This window comes from Macaca thibetana, chromosome 11 (genome assembly GCF_024542745.1).
Source record: "Macaca thibetana thibetana isolate TM-01 chromosome 11, ASM2454274v1, whole genome shotgun sequence".
NCBI lineage: Eukaryota > Metazoa > Chordata > Mammalia > Primates > Cercopithecidae > Macaca > Macaca thibetana.
This window is the reverse complement of record NC_065588.1, coordinates 129,228,830-129,255,859: the sequence shown is the minus strand read 5'-3', so window position 1 is coordinate 129,255,859 and position 27,030 is coordinate 129,228,830. Positions and strand designations below refer to the sequence as shown.

The 27,030-nt window shown below is 48.1% G+C and overlaps 2 protein-coding genes and 1 pseudogene across 11 annotated transcripts in view; 1 reads left to right on the top strand and 2 right to left on the bottom strand.

Annotated features, from left to right (window-relative positions):
- The window catches only part of ZNF84 (zinc finger protein 84), a 270,997-nt gene that overhangs the window by 139,497 nt on the left and 104,470 nt on the right, over nt 1–27,030 (bottom strand). The gene's annotated exons all lie outside the window — the stretch shown is intronic.
- LOC126930577 (NHP2-like protein 1) lies at nt 17,374–17,873 on the bottom strand (annotated as a pseudogene).
- The window catches only part of CHFR (checkpoint with forkhead and ring finger domains), a 34,704-nt gene continuing 29,983 nt past the window's right edge, over nt 22,310–27,030 (top strand). For all 10 annotated transcript variants that reach the window (XM_050747766.1, XM_050747765.1, XM_050747764.1 and 7 more), the window contains exons 1-3: nt 22,310–22,399; nt 22,606–22,759; nt 26,012–26,111. In XM_050747766.1, coding sequence (XP_050603723.1) covers nt 22,618–22,759; nt 26,012–26,111 — 242 coding nt within the window. In that variant the 5' untranslated portion in view covers nt 22,310–22,399; nt 22,606–22,617. The remainder of the gene's footprint in view (nt 22,400–22,605; nt 22,760–26,011; nt 26,112–27,030) is intronic.

Genomic DNA, 27,030 nt, shown 5'->3' with positions numbered 1-27,030 from the left:
GTAATCCCAGCACTTTGGGAGGCTGAGACGGGTGGATCACGAGGTCAGCAGATCGAGACCATCCTGGCTAACACGGTGAAACCCCGTCTCTACTAAAAAATACAACAAACTAGCCGGGCGAGGTGGCGGGCACCTGTAGTCCCAGCTACTCGGGAGGCTGAGGCAGGAGAATGGCGTAAACCCGGGAGGCGGAGCTTGCAGTGAGCTGAGATCTGGCCACTGCACTCCAGCCCAGGCGACAGAGTGAGACTCCGTCTCAAAAAAAAAAAAAAAAAAAAATTAGAAAATGAGCAGTAGGCATTAACAGATATATCACTGAGAAAAATACACAAATGACAAGCACATGAAAAGACATTCAATATCATTAGTGATTTGGGAAATGCAAATTCAAATCACAATGAAGTGCTACTACACACCTATCAAGATATCAAGATGGCTTAAGTAAAAAATACTCTGAGGCAGGAGAATGGCCTGAACCTGGGAGGCAGAGCTTACAGTGAGCCCAGATTGTGCCACTGCACTTCAGCCTGGGCGACAGAGCAAGACTCCGTCTCAAAACAAACAAACAAAAAAGTGACAGTGGCCGGGCATGGTGGCTCACACTTGTAAGCCTAGCACTTTGGGTGGCTGAGACAGTTGGACCACGAGGTCAGGAGTTCGAGACCAACCTGGCCAAATGGTGAAACCACATCTCTACTAAAAATGCAAAAATTCACCAGACATGGTGGTGCGCACCTGTAATCCCAGCTACTCAGGACGCTGAGGCAGAGAATTGCTTGAACCTGGAGGCAGAGGTTGCAGTGAGTCAAGATCACACCATGTACTCCAGCCTGGGCAATAGAGAGAGATTCCGTCTCAAAAAAAAAAAAAAAAAAGTGACAGCATTAAATGTTGAGGGTACATAGCTGTGTCACTAATACATTACCAGTGGGAGTCTAAAATGGTACAGCAATTCTAGAAAACAGTTTGGCGGTTTCTTATGAATTAAACGTCAAATTACCATATAACTTAGTAATTGCACTTTTGGGGATTTATCCCAGATAAATATATTTTCTCACCAACACCTGTACACAGATATTAATATCAGTTTATTTGAACAGACAAAAACTGAGAATAAGGTGAATGGTTAAACAAATTGTGGCACATACAAATAGAATGCTACTCAGGAAAACAAATGGACTATTGATATACACAACAACTTGGATTAATCTCTAGAGAAGTACACCAAATGCAACAAATCAGTCCCATAAGGTTGCATATTGTATTGTTCCATTTATATAACATTTCTGAAATCACGACATTTTTAATGGAGGACAGATTCTTGTGTTGCCAAGGTTTAGAAATGAGAGTAGAATGGTGGGAAGGAGGTAAGTGTTGTTACAAAAGATCTGTATGTTGAAAACGTCAAAACATTTCTTATGAGAGAAATAAGGGAAATCCAAATCCTAAATAAATGGAAATATGTATCATGTTTATGGTTTGGAACAATAAATATTAGAATGTCAGTTCTCTCTAGATTTACCTATAAATTTATTGTGATCCCAATGGAGATTCCAGCGGGAGTTTTTGTAGACATTAACAAGTTAATCAAATTTATGTGGAAAAGCAGAATAAACTAGAATAGCCAAAACATCTTTTGTCAAAGAAGAACAAAGCTGGAAGACTTGCAGTCCCTGATTTTGAAAATTACTGTAAAGATATAGCAATCTAAACATTGCTATATTTGATAATGTTTAGATATAGCAATCTAAACATTATCAAAGAAAGGATAAACACATAGATCATGGACCATAATTGAGAATACATAAATAGACCCTTGTGTATATGGTCAATTGATTTTTGACAAAGTTGCAAGGGCAAATCAATGAAAATAGTGGTTTTAAAAAATGGTGCTGCAATAATTGAAAATCAATATACAAAACAAATGAACCTCAATCCATGATTCATCCCATATTCAAACTCAAACATCCCATATTCAAACTCAATAGATGAATATTTAAATGTAAAACCTTCACTTAACAAAAATTCTAGACATTGCACAACAACAAAGATAAAGAGTTTACCACTAATAAACCCTCACTGAAGGAACTTCCGAAGATTGCCATCAGAGAAAAGGAGTGGGTGAAGCCAGCAGGTAATACATGTGAACCTAAACTAGTATTGGCTCTGTAAACTAACAATAATAATGTAATGTTAGTGGTTCTGCAACAAAAATAATGAAGAACTAAAACAGTGAGTAGCATGGTATGTGTTCAGGATGATCAGAGATAAAAATGTTGGGACACTGGGTGCACTGGCTCACGCCTGTAATCCCAGCACTTTGGGAGGCCAAGGCAGATGGATCACCTGAGGTCAGGAGTTCCAGACCAGCCTGACCAACATGGTGAAACCCTGACTCTACTAAATACAAAAAATTAGCTGGGCGTGCTGGTGGGTGCCTGTAATCCTAGCTACTTGGGAGGCTGAGGGGGAGAATCACTTGAACCTGGAAGAGGGAGGTTGTAGTTAACCAAGATTGTGCCACTGCACTCCAGCCTGGGCAAGAAGAGTGAAAACTCTGTCTCAAGACAAAACAAAACAAAAAGTTGGGATGCCTCTCTGTTGTTTATGGAGAGAGCAGATTAAGTACCTTTACACTTTGTTAAGTCTTGTATACATAGCAAACATCTTAACATTAATACTTAAAGAACAGATATTCAAAACGGAAGTTAGAAAGCTTGATTAAATCCAAAAGAAGATAGAAAATAATAAGGGATAAAAAACACTAGGCCAATGGAAAGCAAAAAGTAAAATGATAGCAATAAACATAACTATATCAATAATCTTTTTTTTTTTTTTTTTTTTTTTTTGAGACGGAGTCTCGCTCCATTGCCAAGGCTGAAGTGCAGTGGTGTGATCTCCGCTCACTGCAAGCTCCACCTCCTGGGTTCACGCCATTCTCCTGCCCCAGCCTCCAGAGTAGCTGGGATTACAGGCGCCCACCACCACGCCCAGCTAATTTTTTGTACTTTTAGTAGAGACAGGCTTTCACCATGTTAGCCAGGCTCAATCTCCTGACCTTGTGATCTGCCCGCCTCAGCCTCCCAAAGTGCTGGGATTAGAGGTGTGAACCACCGTGCCCAGCCAACTGTATCAATAATCACAAATCATATAAACTCATCAGTTTAAAAGCAGAATGTCGCATTATGCTTTAAAATATTCCATGTATATGTTTATTAAAAAATGCATTAAAATGTTATAAAAAGACTGAATATGAGTGGAAAAATATATACCTGGCAAACATTAATTGGGTAACATAAGCTTTAGGGAAACCATCAGTAGGTATAAAAAGGATCATTATGTAAGGATGAAAGTACAATTTGCTGTGAAGATATAATTATTCTATGTTCAAAATGTCAAATTAACATAGACAAAAGAATATATTATACAAAATAGGACAGTTACCCAAGAATAAATTACAAATCCACATTATCATTTGGAAATTTTTGCACACCTTTCTTAGGAATTGATAGAGCAGGACAGCACATAATTGGTAAGTGATCTGGTTTGGCTGTGTCCCCACCCAAATTTCATCTTGCATTGCAGCTCCCGTAATTCTTGCATGTTGTAGGAGGGACCCGGTGGGAGATAACTTGGTTTGACTTTGTCCCCACCCAAATCTCATCTTGAATTGCAGCTCCTCTAATTCCCAAATGTGGGTGGGATGGTGTGGGAGGTAATGTGGTTTGACTGTGTCCCCACCCAAATCTCATCTTGAATTGCAGCTCCCGTAATTCCCAAATGTGGGTGGGACCGTGTGGGAGATAACTTGGTTTGGCTGTGTCCCCACGCAGATCTCATCTTGAATTGCAGCTCCGATAATTCCATGTTTTGGGAGGGACCCCGTGGGAGATAACTTGGTTTAACTGTGTCCCCACCCAAATCTCATCTTGAATTGCAGCTCCCATAATTCCCACTTGTTGTGGGAGGGACAAGGTGGGAGATAACTTGGTTTGGCTGTGTCCCCACCCAAATCTCATCTTGAATGGCAGCTCCCGTAATTCCCACATGTTGTGGCAGGGACTCAGTAGGAGATAACTTGGTTTGACTGTGTCCCCACCCAAATCTTATCTTGAATTGCAGCTCCTGTAATTACCACAAGTTGTGAGAGGGACCCAGTGGGAGATAACTTGGTTTGGCTGTGTCCCCACCCAAATCTCATCTTGAATTGCAGCTCCCATAATTCTCACATGTTGTGGGAGGGACCCAGTGGGAGATAACTGAATCACGAGGTCAGGAGGTTGAGACTAGCCTGGCCAACATGGTGAAAAAGAGGAACTTACAGTTCCACATGGCTGGGGAGGCCTTGCAATCATGGTGGAAACCAATGAGGAGAATGTCACATCTTACATGGATGGTGCAGGCAAGAGAGAGAGAGCTTGTGCAGGGAAACTCCCCCCTTATAGAATCATCCAATCTGAGACTTATTCACTATCATTAAAATATCACGAGAAAGACCTGCCCCCATGATTCAGTTACCTCCCACCAGGTCCCTCCCACAACACCTGGGAATTCAATATGAGATTTGGGTGGGGACACAGAGAAACTGTATCAACACCCTGAAAGAAACTCTTCCACCCAAATCAAGGATATATGTGCAAGAATGTTCCTTGAAGCAATGTTTGGGAAAGTTGGAAAAATAAAAATAACTTAAGATGGAGAATTTAAAATCTGCCATTCATCAGGCAGGAAGGACAGACACAGATTAATTAAGCCAGATGCAAAATTAACAAGAAACAGTATTTCTCCCAAAAACAAGCTGTAAATATTCATTAAGGAGTCCCTGTTTGAGTGACTGTAATCTCATGTACCCAAAGCGCATGTCAAGGAGACTGACGGGCCAGTAGGCTTCCCAAACCAGACATTTCCTGTGGCTTATGTCTGGGCACAATGGGGAAGCCCCCGCTGTCCCTCAGGGCCTGCACTGCAGGCGGTGCTTTAAGAAGACCACGTGCAGTTCATGGCCGGTAGCGCCACACATGTGCGGGTGGAGTGTTGGGGTCACAGGGTAGTGGGGGGTCATGTTAACACATGCGTCCCATGATCAGGAAAGGGAGACAGGCCCCTCTCCGGCAGAGGTCTTAGTTGATAATGACACACCAGCAAAGGCTGTCATTCCCCTGGTCAGGTGCCCATGTAGGAAACAGGGTAGCTCCCTTGAGTGATACATACGGGGGAAGCCCCTCTTAGTGCCCTAGGGTCCCACAGTGCAAGGTCTGCTTATCCAACTGATGTGGAAAAATACGCATTATGGGGGGGGGCAGGGTCCCCTCCTCACTCTTACTGATAAAACTTTATCTCCAAAATAATAAACTATCAAAAACTTTGCTGTTGAAATTATATCAGTAAAAATAAAACATCCCATTCTTGCCTTAGTCTCTTTGACCCAGAGAAGCAGCCCTTATGTCCCACCCGCGGACAAAGGTTCAGAGAACGGCTTTCTGGACACAGTTTTCAGTGTTCCTTTTAACTTTGTAGTTTCCAAGAAAACTGGGGCCTGGGCCCACTTCACATTCCAAACCTTAGGTTGATTCCTCTACACAGAACCTTGTCTTCCTATTTATTTATTTATTTATTTATTTTTATTTTATTTTATTTTGAGATGGAGTCTCGATTTATTGCCCAGGCTGGAGTGCAGTGGCGCAGCCTCGGCTCACTGCAACCTCCGCCTCCCAGGTTCAAGCAATTCTCCTGCCTCAGCCTCCTGAATAACTGGGATCACAAGCGCATGCCACCGTGCCCAGCTAATTTTTTTGTATTTTTAGTAGAGACGGGGTTTCACCGTGTTGGTCAGTTTGGTCTTGAACTCCTGACCTCGTGATCCACGCACCTTGGCCTCCCAAAGTGCTGAGATTACAGGCGTGAGCCACCGCACCTGGCCATTGTTTTGCTAGTTAAAAAGGAGTCTGTTTATCTGAGGAATGCAAGCCCCCTTTAAATTATTGAGGGAGAAGAAAAGGAAAAATCAATTAGGTAGACAGTTAAGATTGGTCCTCCGAGAAGCAGCCCGCCTGAAAAATCACAGCTACAGGCCGCTCCCAGACAACTGGCGGCTCCCCGAGAACTCGGCACGCTGGACTCGGCCACGGCGCGCGCGGCCTTCTGGGAAGTGTAGTCCCAAGCGAGCGGGACTCAGAAATGTGGTTCTCCGCGGACACTTCTGCAATCCGCCAGTCGGTCTTGGCGCGCGGGTCACAAGGGTAAGGGTGTGAGGGCGGGCCGGACGGGAAAGGCTGCGGGGTTGGGGGCGACCCCTGTGCCCACGTGGGGGTCCGCGATGACCGCCCTGCGAGTCCCAGCCAGGTCACAGGTAGGCCTGTATCTCATGCGCATATTCCCGGCTGGTGGGGGCAGCATTTGGCAGGTAAACACGGTGTGGGGCCCTAGGGGGTGGCCAAGTGACAGGGGACTCTGGGGCTTGGGTGGCTCAGATCTGTGGGGATGGCACCGGGGGAGATGCAACATGGGCCGAGTGGGGATGAGGGGCAAGGGGCGGTGAGGTAGAATGATGGAACAATGCCCAATTTTCCAGGCCACCCACACTTGCCACCAAGAAAATCAGGTAATGACCAGGCACGGTGGCTCACGCCTGTAATCCCAACACTTAGGGAGGCCGAGGCAGGTGGATCACTTGAGGCCAGGAGTTCGAGACCAGCCTAACCAACATGGTGAAACCCCATCTCTACTAAAATTACAAAAATTAGCTGGGGGTGGTGGTGGGTGTAGGGTCCAGCCCTATGGGGCTTAGCGGGTGTTCTCCCCGTGCGTGGAGACGAGAGATCTTAAGAAATAAAGACACAAGACAAAGAGATAAAGAGAAAACAGCTGGGCCCGGGGGGGGCCACTACCACCAAGACGCGGAGACCGATAGTGGCCCCAAATGGCTAAGAGCGCTGATATTTATTGCACACAAGACAAGGGGGCAGGGTAAGGAGGGTGAGTCATCCAAGTGATTGTGAAGGTCAAGCAAGTCATGTGATCATAGGACAGGGTGCCCTTCCCTCATGGGTAGCTGAAGCAGAGGGAAGACAGCCTACGTCAGCGTTTTCTTCTGTGCACTTACCAGAAAGATCAAAGACTTTAAGACTTTCACTATTCTACCGCTATCTTCTCAGAACTTCAAAGAGGAACCAGGAGTATTGGAGGAACATGAAAGTGGACAAGCGTGACCACTGAAGCATAGCACCACAGGGAGGGGTTTAGGCTTCCGGATGACTGTGGGCAGGCCTGGATAATATCCAGCCTCCCACAAGAAGCTGGTGGAGCAGAGTGTTCCCTGACTCCTCCAAGGAAAGGGAAACTCCCTTTCGCGGTCTGCTAAGTAATGGGTGCCTTCCCAGGCACTGGCATTACCGCTTGACTAAGGAGCCCTCAAGCGGCCCTTATGTGGGCGTGACAGAAGACTCACCTCTTGCCTTCTAGGTCACTTCTCACAATGTCCCTTCAGCACCTGATTATTCCTATACCCACCGGTTATTCCTAGGTTATATTAGTAATACGACAGAGTGATATTAAAGGCTAATGATTAATAATGTTTATGCTAATGATTGATAATGTCCATGATCATCTCTATATCTAATTTGTAGTATAACTATTCTTATTCTAACTATTTTCTTTATTATACTGAAAGTTTGTGCCTTCAGTCTCTTGCCTCGGCACCTGGGTAAATCCCTCACCCACAGTGGGTGCCTGTTTTCCCAGCTACTCAGGAGGCGGAGGCACTAGAATCGCTTGAACCCGGGGAGGCGGAGGCTGTAGTGAGTCGAGATCACGCCACTGCACTCTAGCCTGGGCAACAGAGTGAGACTGTTTTTTTAAAAAAAAATCAGGTAAAGATTCTTCAGACCTTCAGAGTAATGTGCTGTGGAAGCTGATGTGAGCCACGTTCCGAATTCTATAGCAGCTTTATCACAGACCATACACACTTGCACTCATTCCCTCTGTCCCCACACATGTGTTTGAATTGTCCCCTTTTTTTCTTGCTCCCACATAATACCAGGCCAGGCCAGAGGCCGTAATCTCCTCTGCCAAGCACAGAAAGATGGGGATGCAGTTCCCTTTTGGTTGAAGGGTGGGGGGGGGGGTCCAGAAATCCTTACCTTGATCATTGTACTTCACTTTTTTTTTTCTTTTTTTTTGAGAAGGAGTCTCGCTCTGTCGCCGAGGCTGGAGTGCAGTGGCACGATCTCCGCTCACCGCAAGCTCCGCCTCCTGGGTTCACGCCATTCTCCTGCCTCAGCCTCCAGAGTAGCTGGGACTACAGGCGCCCGCCACCGCGCCCGGCGCGGTTAATTTTTTGAAGTTTTAGTAGAGACAAGGTTGCACTGTGTTAGCCAGGATGACCTCGTGATCCGCCCGCCTCGGCCTCCCAAAGTGCTGGGATTATAGGCGTGAGCCACCAAGCCCGGCCGCTAGGTGTACTTTCAAAAGTCATATATATGTGAACTGTACATATTTGAAATATATATTCCAATAAAAATTAATATATAAATATTTTAGCTGCATATAAAATCACTTTGGATTTTTTTCATCAAGTTGTCTTCACGTCAAAGATGGCTTTTGTGGCTCGTGAAGGATAAGCGAGCTCTTCTCAGGGAAGCAGGTGGAAGAGAGGGGATCACTTTGGGAGTGGCCTCCCACTGGCGACCTCAGACCCCCTCCCCCTTCTCTGACCCGGCCGACCCCACATCACTGACACAGAAGACCCCAGATGACGAGGCCTGCATATCTCCTGTGACTGACAGCCGAGACACCGCACCACAGCCCGGATCCAGCCCTGGCCCAAGGGGGCTCCCACCTCCGACGTCCCGTCCGCACGTTCCGAGCCTGCAGTCCCACCGCAAACGTCCGGGGGCCGCTACTGCGCCCAACGACCGCCCATCTCTGACGCCTCGGGTCGGCGTTTGAATTTTAACCCAAGAAAAGAGTAAAAGTAAAGCGGAAATCAATGCAGAAGCGGTGTTGCGGCCACTGAGCATCCTGATGGGCGTGTCCAGAGCCGGGCGCCTCCTCCCGCGGCAGCCGCCGGGCTCGCTCGGGTGCGCTGAGCTTCTCGCGGGGATGAGCGTCTGGGCGGGGATGGCCCGAGGCGGGGGTGTGGCGAGGCTGGAGAACGCTGAAAGCTGGTGGGCTCAGGAAGGCAAACGACGCTCTGAAATTTGGCTCACGGGTAATACGTTCCCGCCCTTCACGGCGGCTCTGTCAGCGCTGCTGGGTTCCACCTCGCCTTTGCGTTGCTTAGAGACCAGGCCCCTCACTATTCCCATTGGCCAGGAAGCCCAAGACCCCACAGCCGTAGGCTAAAATTGTTGTCTGTTTCAGACACGTTGGCGAATTCCCCGCCTCTTCGTTGCCGGGAGACAGCATGTTGCCTAGCAGCGTGCGGCTCCCATTGCCGTTGGCCTGGGCTCTCCGCCCCGCCCCGCCCCGCCCCGCTGGGACCCGCCGGGGTCTGCGCCGGAGCCGGACTGGGCGGGCTGCGGGGCGGAGACTTCCGCGTGCGCTTCGCTGAACCGACCCTCGCGTCACGCAAGCGCGTCTGCGAAGGAGGCGCCGGCGCAGGCGAGACCCGGAGCCGCGTAGTCGCTGCGGAGTGCGCCGTGTGGGGCGGCGACCCCCGGCCCGGGCTTCCCTGCTCGTTTTCCAGCGGGCGTCTTGGTTCCCGTTCCAGGCCAGCCCCCTCCTGGGTCGCCGCTTCATCCAGCGCTTGGGTCATTTGTGTCGTTGGCATTTTCCTCTTAAATACAAACTTTAAATGTGTTCATCTACTCGTGACGGCGAGTTTAGCGGACTTTCATTCCCAGAAGACGTGTCACACGATCTGTATCTTTTTCCTACAGAAATTGACGGACGTCGTTGTTTCTAAATTTCCGCAGGGGCTGGTTCGTCCCGCGGCTTCACCTAGAGAAAAGAGTCTGAGGCCGGCCGCGGCGGCTCACTCCTGTAATCCCCGCACTTTGGGAGGCCGAGGCGGGCGGATCACAAGGTCAGGAGATCGAGACCAGCCCGGCCAACATGGTGAAACCTCGTCTCTACTAAAAATACAAAAAAATAGCCAGGCGTGGCGACGCGTGCCTGTAATCCCAGCTACTCAGGAGGCTGAGGCAGGAGAATCGCTTGAACCCGAAATGCTGCCACCGCACTCCAGCATGGGCCATAGAGCGAGACTCCATCTCAAAAAAATAAATAAATAAAATAAAAAATAAAAAACATGGACACAGGGAGGGGAGCATCACACACCAGGGCCTGTCGGGGGGTGGGGGCCAGGAGAGGGAGAGCATCAGGAGATATACCTAATGTAGATGATGGGTGGATGGGTGCAGCAAACCACCATGGCACGTGTATACCTGTGTAACAAACCTGCACGTTCTGCACATGTACCCCAGAACTTAAAGTATAATTTAAAAAACAGAAAACCGTCTGACCGTTTCTCGGGGACGGCGGGCGGCAGCCGGGACGGACTGGGGCGGTGGAGCGCGGGGCAGGAAGCGACGCGATGCGTGCCCCTCCTGCACTGGCTTCTGTGAAAAGAGGGACTGATTGGAGATCACTGCTGAAAAGCGAACTACGCGTCAGTGAGTAATTAACTCAGTAAAATATGAGCTTCTACATCCAAAACCAGTTGTCTGTGCTTTAAAGATTTTGTCTCACCATGGGTCGTATTCATCTGAATCCTATGTTCCTTTTGCTTTGTAATCTGAATTATCTGTCACTGCCCCAGTCTCAGTTTTTTAACTGTTCGATATTCATAGAAATCTCTCTCCATGGGACCCTTTAGCAGAGAGAGTAATCTGTTATAGCAAGTATTTTCTGAGTAGTTTTACGGATTCTATGTTTTCCTGGTTAGTTTTATGATTTTATTTCAATTTTTACCAATTTGTAACTAGAACTGGAGTACTGATGACAAGGTATACACTTATTAGTAAATATTCTATTCATTAGAGGAATAAATTACCCTGACAGTCAACAAATAACCATCTTTTTAAATTTTTTCATTTATGCATTGATTTATTTATTAGAGGGAGGGTCTCTGTCCACTCGTCTGGAGTCCAGTGGTGCCATGATAGCTCACTGCAGCCTCGAACTCCTGGGCTCAAGTGGTCCTTCCGCCTTAGCCTCCCAAGTAGCTGAGACTACAGGCACGTGCTACTGCATCAGGCTGATTTTTGTATCTTTATTAGAGATGAGATCTGCCTAGGTTGTCCAGGCTGGACTCAAACACCGGCTCAAGCCATCCTCCTGCCTCAGCCTCCCGGAGTACTGGGATTATAGCCACAAGCCACCACACTCGGCAATAATAACAATCTTTTTAATGGACCCACTCAAACAAAATAGAACCTGCTCAACCAAAACTTCCTGGCTATCCTCAAATAATATTAAAAACCATCCTATCTTAATATGAATTACCCTGAAATCTATTGTTGGCAAATACAAGTTTTCAGTACATCAGTGAATGCTGACGTTTGGTATATTGGGGAAACTGGCTTTTGAAATGTATTTTTTAATTGATTGTAGAGAACACTGTGTTCACCAGCTGTAATGGAAGTGGCATTCTACACCAGACGACTGCTGATACAATACACATCTCTATAGAATCTAGTTATTATAAGGACCACCTCATGTATTATCATTATGAAAATCACCATCTACGAAAATAGGAAGCAAATTAAAGCTAGAAATGTATGTGATTTGATTTATGTGTTTTGGCTGGCCTCAATTCTGTAGCTTCCTAACACGTTTGAAGCAAGGATCCTTGCCTGTGATTGTATTATTAATACATTCTATGTAAGCTTAGTTTAAATGATACTGTTCCAGCCAGGCGTGGTGGCACCTGTGGTAACAGCTACTCGGGAGGCTGATGTGGGAGGATCCCTTGATCCCAGGAATTTGAGGCCACAGTAAGCTATGATGGTGCCAGTGCACTCCAGCCTGGGTGACAGCAACACCCTGAAAAAAAATTAAAAATAAGATAAAATGATATTGTTCATGTGAAAGAATGCCCATTCTTTTGCAGAGATCGTGCTCTTTTGGCAACTTTTAAAAGCTTTGGATTTGGAAGTTAAATTCTTCAAGTTCATTATTATTCAGAGGTGCATTTACAATTCGAGGTTTAGAAACAGTTTGTCAACATCTACGAAATTAATTGCAGGTATTTTTGTCGGAGCGGCACCAATTGGGAAGAATTGACATCTTAGCAATATTGTGACTACGATAATGAAAAAGGAGTATGCTCCATTTATTTAGGTTTTCCTTTTTTTTCTCTTTCTCTCTCTTTCTTTTCCCTCCTTTCTTTCCCTCCTTCTCTCCCTCCCTCCCTTGAGATAGGGTCTCCCTCTGTTCCCCCGGCTGGAGTGCAGTGGCCCGATCATGGCTCACTGCAGCCTCTGTTTCCAGGGCCCAAGTCATGCTTACACCTCAGGCTCCCAAGTAGCTGGGATTACAGCCGCACACCACCAAGCCAGGCTAATTTTTGTATTTTTAGTAACGACGGGGCTTGGCCATATTTCCCAGGCCCCTCTGGACTCCTGACCTCAGGCGAGCCCTCTCTGCTTTGGGCCTCCCAGAGTGCTGGGATTACAGTTGCGAGCTACTGTGCCGGCCTACGTTTCCTTTTAATAGTGTTTCATAGTTTTCTGGATACAGATAGGTTCATATTTTGTTAGATCCAAGGATTTCTTGGATTTGTTGTATCCAAGAATTTCTTTTTGTTGTTTTATTGCACATGGTAGGCTTTTAAAGTTTTCCAGTTTCAGTTGACTTTAATATATTGGCCTTGTACTTTTGCTTCTTGTTACCTCCCTCCCACCTATCAAGCCACAGAAGAGGAGGCTCCACCTCACTTTTGATTTCCAAAATTATAGTTTAGAAGAGATGAGGCCGGGCGCGGTGGCTCAAGCATGTAATCCCAGTACTTTGGGAGGCCGAGGCGGGTGGATCACGAAGTCAGGAGATCGAGACCATCCTGGCTAACACGGTGAAACCCCGTCTCTACTAAAAATACAAAAAACTAGCCGGGCGTGGTGGCGGGCGCCGGTAGTCCCAGCTACTCGGAAGCTGAGGCAGGAGAATGGCGTAAACCCGGGAGGCGGAGCTTGCAGTGAGCCGAGATCGCGCCACTGCACTCCAGCCTGGGTGACACAGCGAACTCCGCTCAAAAAAAAAAAAAAAAAAAAAAAAAAAAAAGAAGAATGATTCGAAAACCCGGGCAGGGGGTGGCGCGCTTCTTCCGCTGATGGGCAGCGCTGAGCCGAGATCGCGCCAACCCTACACTCGTGGCGCGCTGGCATTTCGCCCGCGGCGTCGCCACAGGGATACTTGGTTTCCTCATCTCAAGGAAAAAAAAAAAAAAAAAAAAAAATGTTTTTATGGGCCAGGCGCCGTGGCTCTCGCCTGTAATCCCAGCACTTTGGGAGGCCAAGGCGGGTGGATCATGAGGTCAGGAGTTCAAGACCAGCCTGGCCAAGATGGTGAAACCCCGTTTCTACTAAAAATACAAAAATTAGCCGGGCATGGTAGCGAGTGCCTGTAGTTCCAGCTACTCGGGAGACTGAGGCAGGAGAATTGCTTGAATCCAGGAGACGGAGGTTGCAGTGAGCCGAGATTGTGACGTTGCACTCCAGCCTGGGCAACCTGAGCAAGACTCCGTCTTTAAATAAATAATAAATAACTTTTTTTAGTTGTTTTTTTTTTTTTTTTTTGGAGACAGAGTCTCGTTCTGTTGCCCAGGCTGGAGGTGGTCTCGGCTCACTGCAATCGCCGCCTCCCGGGTTCAAGCGATTCTCCTGTCTCAGCCTCCAGGGTAGCTGGGATTACAGGCGCCTGCCACCACGCCCGGCTAATTTTGTATTTTTAGTAGAAACGTGGTTTCACCATCTTGGCCAGGCTGGTCTTGAACTCCTGACCTTATGATCCATCCGCCTCAGTCTCACAAAGTGCTGGGATTACAGGCATGAGCCACCATGCCCGGCCGTGCCGCATTTTCTTATCCATTCATCTGTTGATGGACATTTAGGTTGCTTCCAAATCTTGGCTGTTGTGAACAGTGCTGCAACAAACATGGCAGTGCAGATATCTCTTAGACATACTGATTCCCTTTCTTTCAGGTATCTAGCCAGCAGGGATTGCTGGAGCGTGTGGTAGCTCAATTTTTAGTTTTTTGAGGAACCTCCAAACTGTTCTCCATGGTAGTTGTACTAATTTACATTCCCACCAACCATGTACGAGGGTTCCCTTTTCTCGACGTCCTCCAGAGACACTTTCCTTAAATTCATAAGCAGAGATTCCCTCATGTTCTGGAATGTTCCCATGCGTTATTCTTTACTTTCTCTGGAAATCATTGAGTGAGATCTGTTTTAGGCATTTCCCTTCACAGAGGGGTTGGTAGCAGGAAACAGAGAGCACCTGGTGTTTCCTTAATCAGGACTGTTCTGGGAGGAAATCCACGCAAGTCCAGAGAAGTGCATGGCCCAGGTGAGGCTTGCAGGGAACAGTGTTGGTGCCTACAGCTTGGGGAGTCTGGGAGAAGGAAAATGAGCACTCCTGTGGATGTGCTTTATTCGTTTCTTCCTGTCTTATTTTCCCTACAGGGTTAAAGTAGTTGTAAAGAAGAAAGTTTTGCAAAGTACATGTATTAAAACTCAAAACATTAAGCCGGGTGTGGCGGCTCTTGCCTGTAATCCCAGCATTTTGGGAGGCCAAAGTGGGCAGATCACAAGGTCATGAGATCGAGACCATCCTGGCTAACACAGTGAAACCCCGTCCCTACTAAAAATACAAAAATTAGCCTGACTACGTGCCTGTAGTCCCAGCTACTTGGGAGGCTGAGGCAGGAGAATCGTTTGAACCCGGGAGGCGGAGGCTGCAGTCAGTGAAGATCGCACCATTGCACTCCATCCAGCCTGGGTGACAGAGCAAGACTCTGTCCCCCCAAAAAAATGATGAAATTAAATAAAAAATAGAACTAAAAACATTATTTCCAGTTAAAATAGTTCATATCAGCTGGACACAGTGGCTCACGCCAGTAATCCCAGCACTTTGGGAGGCCAAGGCAGGCAGATCACCTGAGATCAGGAGTTCAAGACCAACCTGGCCAACATGGTGAAACCCTGTCTCTACTAAAAACACAAAAAAAGCAGCCGGGTGTGGTGGTGCACACCTGTAGTCCCAGCTACTAGGGAGGCTGAGGCAGAAGAATCGCTTGAACTCGGGAGGCGGAGGTTGCAGTGATCCGAGATCCTGCCACTGCACTCCAGCCTGGGCAATAGAATGAGACTCCATCTCAAAAACAAAACAAAACAAAAATAAACCCAGTTCATATCAAAAGGAAAATATAGGCTGCTCTGCCTATGGAGTAGCATTGTTTCTTTACATCTCTAATAAACTTGCTTTCACTTAAAAAAAAAAAAAAAAAAAAGGAAAATCCTAGCACTCTGGGAGGCTGAGGCAGGCAGATCACCTAAGGTCAGGAGTTCGAGACCAGCCTGGCCAACATGGTGAAACCCCGTCTCTACTGAAAATACAAAAATAAGCCAGTGTGGTGGTGCACGCCTGTAATCCCAGCTACTCAGGAGGCTGAGACAAGCGAGTTTCTTGAACCTGGGAGGCGGAGGTTGCAGTGAGCCAAGATTATGCCACTGCACTTCAGCCTGGGCAACAGAGAAAGACTCCATCTCAAAAAAAAAAAAAAAAAAAAGGGCTGGGCATGGTGGCTCATGCCTGTAATCCCAGCACTTTGGGAGGCCAAGGCAGGCGGATCACCTGAGGTCAGGAGTTCGAGCCCAGCCTAGCCAACATGGAGAATCCCTGTCTCTACTAAAAATATAAAATTAGCCGGGTGTGGTGGCACATGCCTGTAATCCCAGCTACTGGGATGCTGAGGCAGGAGAATCGCTTGAACCGGGGAGGCGGAGGTTGCGGTGAGCCGAGATCGCACCACTGCACTCCAGGCTGGGCAACAGTAGCAAAACTCATCTCAAAAAAAAAAAAAAAAAAAAAAAGAAATGAAAATGTAAAATGTAATTTTACTTTTCTGGTTTTAATGGAAGCAAATTCCTCAGTAACCTTTTTTTTTTTTTTTCTTTTTTTGAGACGGAGTCTCTCTCTGTCCCCAGGCTGGAGTGCAATAGCCGATCTCGGCTGACTGCAGCCTGCGCTTCCCGGGTTCAAGCAATTCTCCTGCCTCAGCCTCCCAAGTAGCTGGGACTACAGGTGCGCGCTGCCACATCTGGCTAATTTTCATGTTTTTTAGTAGAGACAAGGTTTCACCATGTCAGGCAGGATGGTCTTCATCTCCTGACCTCGTGATCCTCCTGCCTCGGCCTCCCAAAGTGCTGGGATTACAGGTGTGAGCCACCGCGCCCGGTCCATCAGTAATATTTTTAAAATGTACTTATTAGCTCACCTCATTTTCACTTAAGGTAATTTCCATGGTTGATAATTTTTTATGACTCACTGACAATCTCAAAAGGTTTTTCGTGGCCAGGTGTGGTGGCTCACGCCTGTAATCCCAGTACTTTGGGAGCCCGAGACTAGTGGATCACCTGAGGTGAGGAGTTGGAGACCAGCCTGGCCAAGATGGCGAAACGCCATCTCTACTAAATATAAAAAATTAGCCAGACGTGGTGGCAGGCGCCTGTAATCTCATGTACTTGGGAGGCTGAGGCAGGGAGAATTGCATGAACCCTGGAGGCAGAGGTTGCAGTGAGCCAAGATCATGCCACTGCACTCCAGCCTAGGTGATCCAGTGAGACTCCGTCTCAAAAATAAATAAATAAATAAAAGGTTTCTTTTTGTTTGTTTTTTGAGACAGGGTCTCACTCTGTTGCCCAGGCTGGAGTGCAGTGGTACGATCATGGCTCATTGCAGCCTCCGCCTCCCAGGCTTAACCAATCCTCCCACCTTAGCCTCCCCAGTACAGGTGTGAATCACCATACCCGGCTAATTTTTTGTATTTTTGGTGGAGACGGGGGTTTCACCATGTTGGCCAGGCTGGTCTCGAACTCCTGAGCTCAGGCAATCCACCCACCTCGGCTTCCCAAAGTGATGGAATGACAGGCTTGAGCTCCCAGCCAGCTGCTAGTTTTGAGTGGGGCCCAGAACAAGTGAAGGCTCTGCAACAGGTGCAGGCTGTTGTGCAAGCTGCCCAGCCACTTGGTCACATGACCCAGCAGATCCAATGCTGCTTGACATGTCAGTGGCAGAGAGCAATGCTGGGTAGAGCCTTGGCAGGCCCGCATAGGAGAATCACAATGTAGACTTTTAGGATTCTGGTGTAAAGCCCTGACATTGTCTGCGGATAATTAATTTTTTTTTTTTTTTTTTTTTTTTTTTTTTGGTACTTCAACATTTTACAATAGAGAGTAGCAGAAAATACTACATGCTAACACGGACAATATGATACACAACCTCGTGGGAGAAGTTAGCAGGGAGCACGTGGCAGAGGCCACAGGTTTAGACTAAGAGCCTTTCAATGGCCTGCTGAATGGATTGGATCTGCTGTTTCAGTTGTGAGCTTTCTTTGATGGTGACAGAACAGGTGATGACAGGCCTGGAGACCCCACAGTCTCTCCCCAGGGCCTGCTTCGAGCGCACAAATACGTAGGGCACGTTCTTGTCTTCACACAGCAGTGGAGGTGCAGAATGATCTCCAGTGGCTCGGTGTCTGCAGCTATCACGATGAACTCAGAGATGCCCCCATTAAGGGTTTTGGTGGCCTCTTTGGCTCCTTTCTGAAGCTGCTTGTGGTTATATGACTACTGAACGAGCTCCAGTGGTTTCTTGGTGAGGTGGGCATCGGCGAGGGGCTAGGCCTTCGGATTCACATTGGTCTCAGTCATGGCTGTGGTTCTGCGGGCTCGGCACTCCTAGGGCAGCGCAGCCGAGGTCTGAGAAGCGCTTGCCTCCACCCGAACTCTTCTTTTGACAACCAGCTTTTGGCTTGCTACTAGACAGTATTAGGGACTGAATAATTAACCAGGGACCACCAAGTTACTGCATGACCTGAGCTGCTCATCACGAACTCAGTGTTATCTGACCTACCAAGTCATAAAGTGAGGCATACAGAGTAGCATTCCATCATCATGCAATGACTGTGCCAAAACTCACAGAATGAGTGGACTCACAGAATGCCTTATCCACTGTTGTGGCGATAGAGAAAGTTCTGTCTACCAGGTCTCTGGTTTAATAAAACATGACTAGAATGACTCTATCTAAGGTGAGTAGCTAGGCACTCACAAGGCACCTGTAAGGTTGTTATGGTCTGAAAATAGCCACATTCTAAGCTGACCACCAATTATAGTTGCAGAAATATTTATGATCATACGGGACATCTCCCACCAAGCCTGCAGAATGTCCAGATGTCCTAAGAGTGCAGCCCACTTTACTCAGAGAGAACCTTAATGAGCAGGCTTGGGTTGAAGGATTAATGGTCACTGATAGCACCAATAGCCTTACCTTTAGTGAGCACATCTGCACATTCCAGGTTTAATTGTAGCTCCTTAAGAGTCTGTGGTACAGCGTTCCTCCTTCTGCTTTCTGAGGCTGCCTTATTCTGTAACAGAGTAGATTCTGATAAACTTGCTTCTTTCACTGTGCTCAGTGACTCACCTCAAATTCTTTCCTGTGTAAGATCTAAGAACCCTTTCATGGAGCCTGGACTGGAACTCCTCTTTTTCCTGTAACAATGGCATTGCTTCGGATCAGAGTACCCACTTCACAGTAAATGAGGTACACCGTGGGCCCATGCTCATGGAATTCATGGGTCATGCTGTGTTCTCCATCATCCTACCGATTTTGGTTCTGTTTTTCTGGTGGAACTCAGACTGAGACAAATATATAGTGAAAGGTAAGTCTTCATTACCCCCTTGACTTCAAGTCCATGTTCCAGAGGAAGCCACTGCCATTTCCTTGTGTATCCTTTCTACAGAGATTTTCATAAACATATTTGTATGTACACATTATCAGTTAAAAGAGTCAAACTGTACAATATTTGAAGAGGTTTATTCTGAGCCAAAAGTGAGTGATCACGGCCCACAGCACAGTCCCAAGAGGTCCTAAGACCCTGTGCCCACGGTGGTGGGGCTACAGCTTGGTTTTATACTTTTTTTTTTTTTTTTTTTTGAGACGGAGTCTTGCTGTGTCGCCCAGGCTGGAGTGCAGTGGCCGGATCTCAGCTCACTGCAAGCTCCGCCTCCCGGGTTTTTATGCCATTCTCCTGCCTCAGCCTCCCGAGTAGCCGGGACTACAGGCGCCCACCACCTCGCCCGGCTAGTTTTTTGTATTTTTTTTTTAGTAGAGACGGGGTTTCACCGTGTTAGCCAGGATGGTCTCGAACTCCTGACCTCGTGATCCGCCCGTCTCGGCCTCCCAAAGTGCTGGGATTACAGGCTTGAGCCACCGCGCCCGGCCTATACTTTTTTTTTTTTTTGAGACGGAGTCTCACTCTGTCAATAGGCTGGAGTGCAGTGGCACGATCTCAGCTCACTGCAACGTCTGCCTCCTGGGTTCAAGCAATTCTCTGCCTCAGCCTCCTGAGTAGCTGAGATTACAGGCACCTGCCACCACGCCCGACTAATTTTTTTTTGTACTTTTAGTAGAGACGGGGTTTCACCATCTTGACCAGGGTGGTCTTGAACTCCTGACCTCGTGATCCACCTGCCTCGGCCTCCCAAAGTGCTGGGATTACAGGCGTGAGCCACCGCACCCAGCAGGTTTTACACATTTTAGGGAGAAAGGTCACAGATGGAGTCAAAGATTTTCTGACTGGCACTTGGTTGAAAGGGTTATTATCTAAAGACCCAGAATCAATAGAAAGGAGTGTCTGGGTTAAGATAAGGGAGCCCAAGGTTCCATTTTATTATTTTTTTTGACAAGGTCTCTGTTGCCCAGGGTGGATTGCAGTGGCACAATCTGTGGTTTACCGCAGCCTCGGCCTCTTGGGCTCAAGGAATCTGCTCACCTCTGCCTCCCGAGTAGCTGGGACGATAGGCATGTGCTGTCATTACGCCCAGCTAAGACGGGGTCTCCCTATGTTGCCCAGGATGGTGTGGAACTCCTGGGCTCAAGCGATCCTCCCACCTCGGCCTCCTAAAGTGCTGGGATTACAGGCTTGAACACCACCATCCTGGCCATTCTTATGCGGATGCAGCTCCAGGCAGCAGGCTTTAGAAAGAATAGATGGTAAACGTTTCTTATTAGAATTAAAAAGGTGCCAGACTCTTACGTTCTCTCCTGGATCAGGAAAAGATGTGGAAAAGGAAGGAGATTCTCTACAAAATAGATTTCCCCCAGGAGACAGTTCTGCAGGGCTATATAAAACTATGTTAAAGAAATGCATGTCTGGGCCGGGCGCGGTGGCTCAAGCCTGTAATCCCAGCACTTTGGGAGGCCGAGGCGGGTGGATCACGAGGTCAGGAGATCGAGACTATCCTGGCTAACATGGTGAAACCCTGTCTCTACTAAAAATACAAAAAACTAGCCGGGCGTGGTGGCGGGCGCCTGTAGTCTCAGCTACTTGGGAGGCTGAGACAGGAGAATGGCGTGAACCCGGGAGGCGGAGCTTGCAATGAGCCGAGATCACGCCACTGCACTCCAGCCTGGGAGACACAGCGAGACTCCGTCACAAAAAAAAAAAAAAAAAGAAAAAAGAAATGCATGTCTGGGTAAAATACTTCGTTTTCTTCCAGGGCCTGCTATTTGTCATGTGATGTATTTTAATACTACAGTCTGTTTGGTCAGCCTTAAGGTGTCTGTTTTAATGTCGATGCTGGTCAGTTATACCTGAATTCCAAAGGGAGGAGAGTATAATGGGACATGTCCAAACCCTGCTTCCCATCAGGGACTGAACTGGTTTTTCAGGTTAACTTTGGCATTGAGAGAATCAGTTCATTCAGTTGGTTGGGGGGCTTACAAATTTATTTTTGGTTTACAAGGTATAGATAACTATGCCTAAGGGAGGAGACCACCCCTCATATTGTCTTACGCCCAATTTCTGCCTCCAAAGAAAGAAAAAGTAAAAACTAAAAGGCAGAAATGAAATCCACAGGCAGATAGCCCGGCGCCGCACCCTGGGCCTGGTAGTTAAACATCGACCCGTGACCTAATTGGTTCTGTTATCTATAGATTACAATCATTGTATAGAAATGCACTGTGAAAATCCCTGTCTTGCTTTGTTCCGATCTAATTACCGGTGCAAGCAGCCCCCAGTCATGTACCCCCTGCTTGCTCAATCAATCACGACCCTCTCACATGCACCCCCTTAGAGTTGTGAGCCCTTAAAAGGGACAGGAATCGCTCACTCGCCCGGCTCTTGAGATAGAAGTCTTGCCGATGCCCCTGGCTGAATAAACCCCTTCCTTCTTTAACTCGGTGTCTGATGAGTTTTGTCTGCTGCTCGTCCTGCTACATGCCTATACCTATATATACAAATGTTTATATATGCATATACGTGTGTATATATGGTTTTACACAAATGGATGCCGACTTTTTTTTTTTTTGGTAGCGATGAGGTCTCAGGCTAATCTCGAACTCCTGCCTAGGCCTCCCAAAGCACTTAGATTACAGACATAAATCACTGCGGCGGGTCCTGCTTCACCCTTTTAAAACCGCACTTGGGGGCTCCTCATCAGTGCAGACATTGGCTGGTTCCTTCAAACCGCACAGACGCCCTGCGTGGACGCACCTCGCCGTGTTTACTCCGCTTTCGCCAACCTTTCACTTTCAGGGAATACCCTCTGGCGCTCTTCTCTGGAGCACACGCGTGAACGTCTCGGGATTCCAAAAAGTGGGATACTGAGGTAAAGGGTACGCGCTTTCAGAACGGGAAGACACCGCAAAACACCCGCCAAGACGTGGCCCCGCGTCCGCCCTGCCCACAACGCAGCCGCTCCCACTCCTGGAGCGCGCCCTGTGCTTCAGACTTCGGATCTGTGTGATCCGCTGTGTGCAACTGTACCCGAAAGGGTCTCCACGTGCACTACCTCGTGACAACTAAGGTGGACCGTCTTCGACTCCTAGGACTCATCCGCAGCTCAGCCGGGCTGTCAGAATCCTAAGGGCTTCCAATCCGGAAGTTCCCCGTCCTTTCTGCCCCAACATAACATGGCGCCCACCGCAGCCACTTCCGTGATCCGCAGGCGACGAAGTCTCCCGGCCAGGATCAAAGATGGCCGCGCGTCCGCCACGCGCCTACTCTCGCTGGCCACTCCCGGCTCCGCTCTAGCCGCCGCTCTCGGTGAGCGCCGCCACCAGCCAATCGCGGGGCGCAGACGCCGCTGGCCCCGCCCCGCGGATCAGCTGAGGGAGCCGCAATGTCTGTTGACAGCGGCGGCGGCGCAGCCGGTTCCGGGTTCGACGCGGGGCGGGGGTAAGCGCGGCTGGCGAGAGGGCTGCGGCGGACCGCGAAGGGGGACCTGGCTGCGGCCGTGGGAGGGGGCGCCCGCCGGCGTGTGGGCCGGGCCGCGGGGCTGCGTGGGCGCGGGCGGCCGGGCCAGGGCTCGCGGGGTGGGGCGGGCGCCGAGTCTCGGCCTCTGGGGTCGGGAGTCTCCACGGGCGTTTCCGGGGTCTCCGCAGATGTGAATCCCGATGGAGCGGCCCGAGGAAGGCAAGCAGCCGCCGCCGCCGCCGCCGCAGCAGCCCTGGGGACGGCTCCTGCGCCTGGGCGCCGAGGAGGGCGAGCCGCACGTCCTCCTGAGGAAGCGGGAGTGGACCATCGGGCGGAGACGAGGTGCGGGGCGGGGGCGGGGGCCGGGGCCGGGGCCGGGGGCCGGGGGCCGGGCCGGGCAGAGCCACCCGGTTGCGGGCAGGTCACGGGGGCGGCGGTGCAGTGAGCTCCAGATTTTTCGGTGGAGTGAAATCTCACGTAAGAACTGGTGTTTATTCGGCGTTCTGCCCACCCACTCTTGCGCATGATTCATGCACATCATTTAGCCCTCGTTACAACTTTATAAAGTAGTTGTGTTAATATACTCTCCGGAATGCAATATTGTCACATTCGTTGCTGTACAGAGTATCTTTTCTGATTATAATGGAACAAAGTTAAAAATAACAGAAGGAAATGTGGAAAATTCACAGATATATGGACATTAAACACTACACCCTTAAAAGCAAGCGATGGGTCAAATAAGTCTTTACGGGGGAAACCTTTAAAAATATTTTGAGACAAATGAAACAAAAATAGAATACACCAAAAGACGTTTAGGATGCAGCCAAGGCAGTACTCGAGGGAAATTTATAGCTGTAGTGCCTACATTAACAAAGATCTCGAGTCCCAGCCCCTAGAATATTTATTTATTTAATGAACCTGGAAAGCTAAGAACTTGAACAAAGTCATACAATTAGTGAGAGGAAGTTCCCTCAGCCTCCACATTCACTGCCTCCAGGCTCCCAAGTAACTATCTGGTAGTTTGATTTTCTCCTGTAGCCTTTGTATGGGGAGGGAAATGCACTGGTCCTGTCAACAAAAATGTTTAGTTTGTGTGAAAATTAATAAATTAGCTCTGACATTATACTTTGAAAAGGAGCGAGGATGGGAGATAAGTGCTCTTTGGAAGCAAATTTTTTTTTTTTTTTACTGTCACCCCTTATAATGTGTTTGCACCTGTTTATTTTTGTTTGTTTGTTTTTTTGAGTTAAGAGTCTTGCTCTGTCGCCCAGGCTGGGTTGCAGTGGTGTGATCTCAGCTCACTGCACCCTCTGCCTCCTGGTTCAAGTGATTCTCCCCCTCAGCCTCTGGAGTAGTGGAACTACAGGCGTGTGCCACCATGCCTGGCTAATTTTTGTATTTTTATTAGAGACAGGGTTTCTCCATGTTGACCAGGCTGGTCTTGAATTCCTGGCCTGAAGTGATCCGCCCGCCTTGGCCACCCAAAATGCTGGGATTACAGGCGTGAGCCACTGCGCTGAGCCTTTTTTTTTTTTTTTGAGCCAGAGTCTTGCTCTGTCGCCCAGGCTGGAGTACAGTGGTGCGATCTCGGCTCACTGCAACCTCCACCTGCTGGGTTCACATGATTCTCCTGCCTCAGCCTCCCGTGTAGCTGGCATTGTAGGCACGCACTACCACGCCCGGCTATTTTTTTGTATTTTTAGTAGAGACGGGATTTCACCATGTTGGCCAGACTGGTCTAAACTCCTGACCTTGTGATCCACCCGCCTCGGCCTCCCAAAGTGCTGAGATTATAGGCGTGAGCCACATCTCCTAGCCCAGAATTTGTTTTTCTTTCTTTTTTTTTGAGAGTCTTGCTATGTGGCTCTGTCGCCCAGGCTGGAGTGCAGTGGCGCCATCTCGGCTGACTGCAAGCTCTGCCTCCCGGGTTTACACCATTCTCCTGCCTCAGCCTCCCTAGTAGCTGGGACTACGGGCGCCCGCCACCACGCCAGGCTAATTTTTTGTAATCGTGGTAGAGACGGGGTTTCACCATGTTAGCCAGATGGTCTCGATCTCCTGACTTTGTGATCCACCCGCCTCAGCCTCCCAAAGTGCTGGAATTACAGGCGTGAGCCACCGTGCCTGGCCCAGATTTTACTTTTGACGAACCTCAGCTTAGTTTTTTTTTTTCCTGGTTTGTGCTTTTTGTGTCCTGTCTGTGAAGTCCATGCCCGACCCAACGGCACTAAGATTTTCACCTGTCTTTTCCACTGGAAGTTTCATAGTTTTAGGTTTTACATTTGTCTCTGGCCATCCTTACACGACTACAATACTGTATTGATTACTATAGCATGATGGTAAGTCCGTTAAGTAATGTGAGTCTTCCAACTTCATTCTTTTTCAAAATTGCTTTGGTTATTCTACAGTTTTTTTCTGTGAACTTTAGAGTCAGCTTGTCAGTGTCTGCAAGCCCTCTGGGATTTTTATTGGAATTGCCTTGAATGTATGAAACAATCCTAGGGGACAGCTGGCATCTTGACAATATTGAGTCTCTGATTCACACACCCATAGGTCAGTGATGGGAGCAAGGCTCAGGCCAAAGCAGATTCAGGGTGTCGTTCTATGTGGAACATTTGGGAAAAGTAATTTGCATGGCACTGTCGCCTGACCAAACCCTTCACTTTTTAATTGCCTTTAGTGTCTTATAATATCTCTATGTATCCTTATAGATTACTATAAGCAGTAATGATTAATGATGAGATATTAAAAGCCTTTGTTCTTTTTTCTTTTCTTTTGAGACGGAGTTTCACTCTTTTTGCCCAGGCCGGAGTGCAATGGCATGATCTCAGCTCACAGCAACCTCCGCCTCCCAGGTTCAAGCGATTCTCCTGCCTCAGCCTCCCAAGTAGCTGGAATTACAGGCGCCTGCCACCATGCCTGGCTAATGTTTGTATTTTCAGTAGAGATGGGGTTTCACTATGTTGGCCAGGCTGGTCTCGAACTCATGACCTTGTGATCCGTCTGCCTCGGCCTCCCAAGGTGCTGAGATTACAAGTGTGAGCCACTGTGCCCGGCTGTAAAATTGTCATTTGAGAGGCTGTGTGTAGCTGGAGGTGTTGATGGGTGTCTTTGAGAGGGTGGGGATTCAGAAAGGTTCAGGACGGGCCGGGCGCGGCGGCTCACGCCTGTAATCCCAGCACTTTGGGAGGCCGAGGGGAGTGGATTGCGAGGTCAGGAGATCGAGACCATCCTGGCTAACACGGTGAAACCCCATCTTTACTAAAAATACAAAAAATTAGCCAGGCGTGGTGGTGGGTGCCTGTAGTCCCAGCTACTTGGGAGGCTGAGGCAGGAGAATGGTGTGAACCCGGGAGGTGGAGCTTGTAGTGAGCTGAGATTGCGCCACTGCACTCCAGCCTGGGCAACAAAGCAAGACTCTGTCTAAAAAAAAAAAAAAAATTTGTTTTTCATAACTGTCTTGGTTAAGTGTTTTTCTTACATATGTACAAGGGGGATCCTGAGTTTGAACCACATACTTTGGTAAAGCAAAGGGCATTAGGGTTCACAGTTCCCACGGTCATATTCCATGTCATCCCACCCTGTCTTTTGTAGGTTGCGACCTTTCGTTCCCCGGCAATAAACTGGTCTCTGGAGATCACTGTAAAATTGTAGTGGATGAAAAATCAGGTCAGGTGACACTGGAAGATACCAGGTGAGTATGTTCTGAGCTTCTTTTGGTGTTTCTTCTTGTACCTTAAGAAGCCTGACTCCTTGCTAGTGTGCTGTGTGCCACGGCTGAGGAGGAGAAGAAATGCTGTCTTTGGTGTGATAACAGCGGCTCATTTTTATAACACAGCACAGTCGTGTCCCTTAGCAACACGGATACAGTCTGAGAAATGTGTCATTAGACAATTCCATCATCTTGCAAACATCATGGAGTATGCTTAAACAAACCTGGTGGTATAGCCTACTACGTACCTAGGCTACATGGTGCAGCCTGTTGCTCCCAGGCTGGAAACCTAAACAGCGTGCCACTGAACTGAATGCTATAGGCAGTGGTAACACCACGGTGAAAGTATTTATCTATCTAAACATGGAAAAGGTGCAGTAGAAATAGGATATTTTAGTCTTATGGGACTACTACCGTATATGTATCTGTTGAACAAAACGTTATTATCAGGCCGGACGTGGTGGCTCACCTGTAATCCCAGCACTTTGGGAGGCTGAGGCAGGCAGATGAGGTCAGGAACTCGAGCCCAGCCTGGCCAACATGGAGAAACCTCGTCTCTATTAAAAATATAAAAATTAGCTGGGCATAGTGGCATGCACCTGTAATCCCATCTACTCGGGAGGCTGAGACAGGAGAATCACTTGAACCTGGGAGGTGGAGGTTGCGGTGAGCTGAGATGGCGCCATTGCACTCCAGCCTGAGAAGCGAGTGAAACTCCGTCTCAAAACAAAACAAAACAAAAGTTATTATCTGGGACATGACTGTAGTTAATTAGGCTCCCAAGGTATAAGAAGACGTATTTCCTGGTTTCCAGGATGGGACACTTAGTGACACTTTGGTATCTATGACCCTTCTTGAATGTATTCAAATTAAGTATGTCTCAGAAATAAGACTTAAAAGA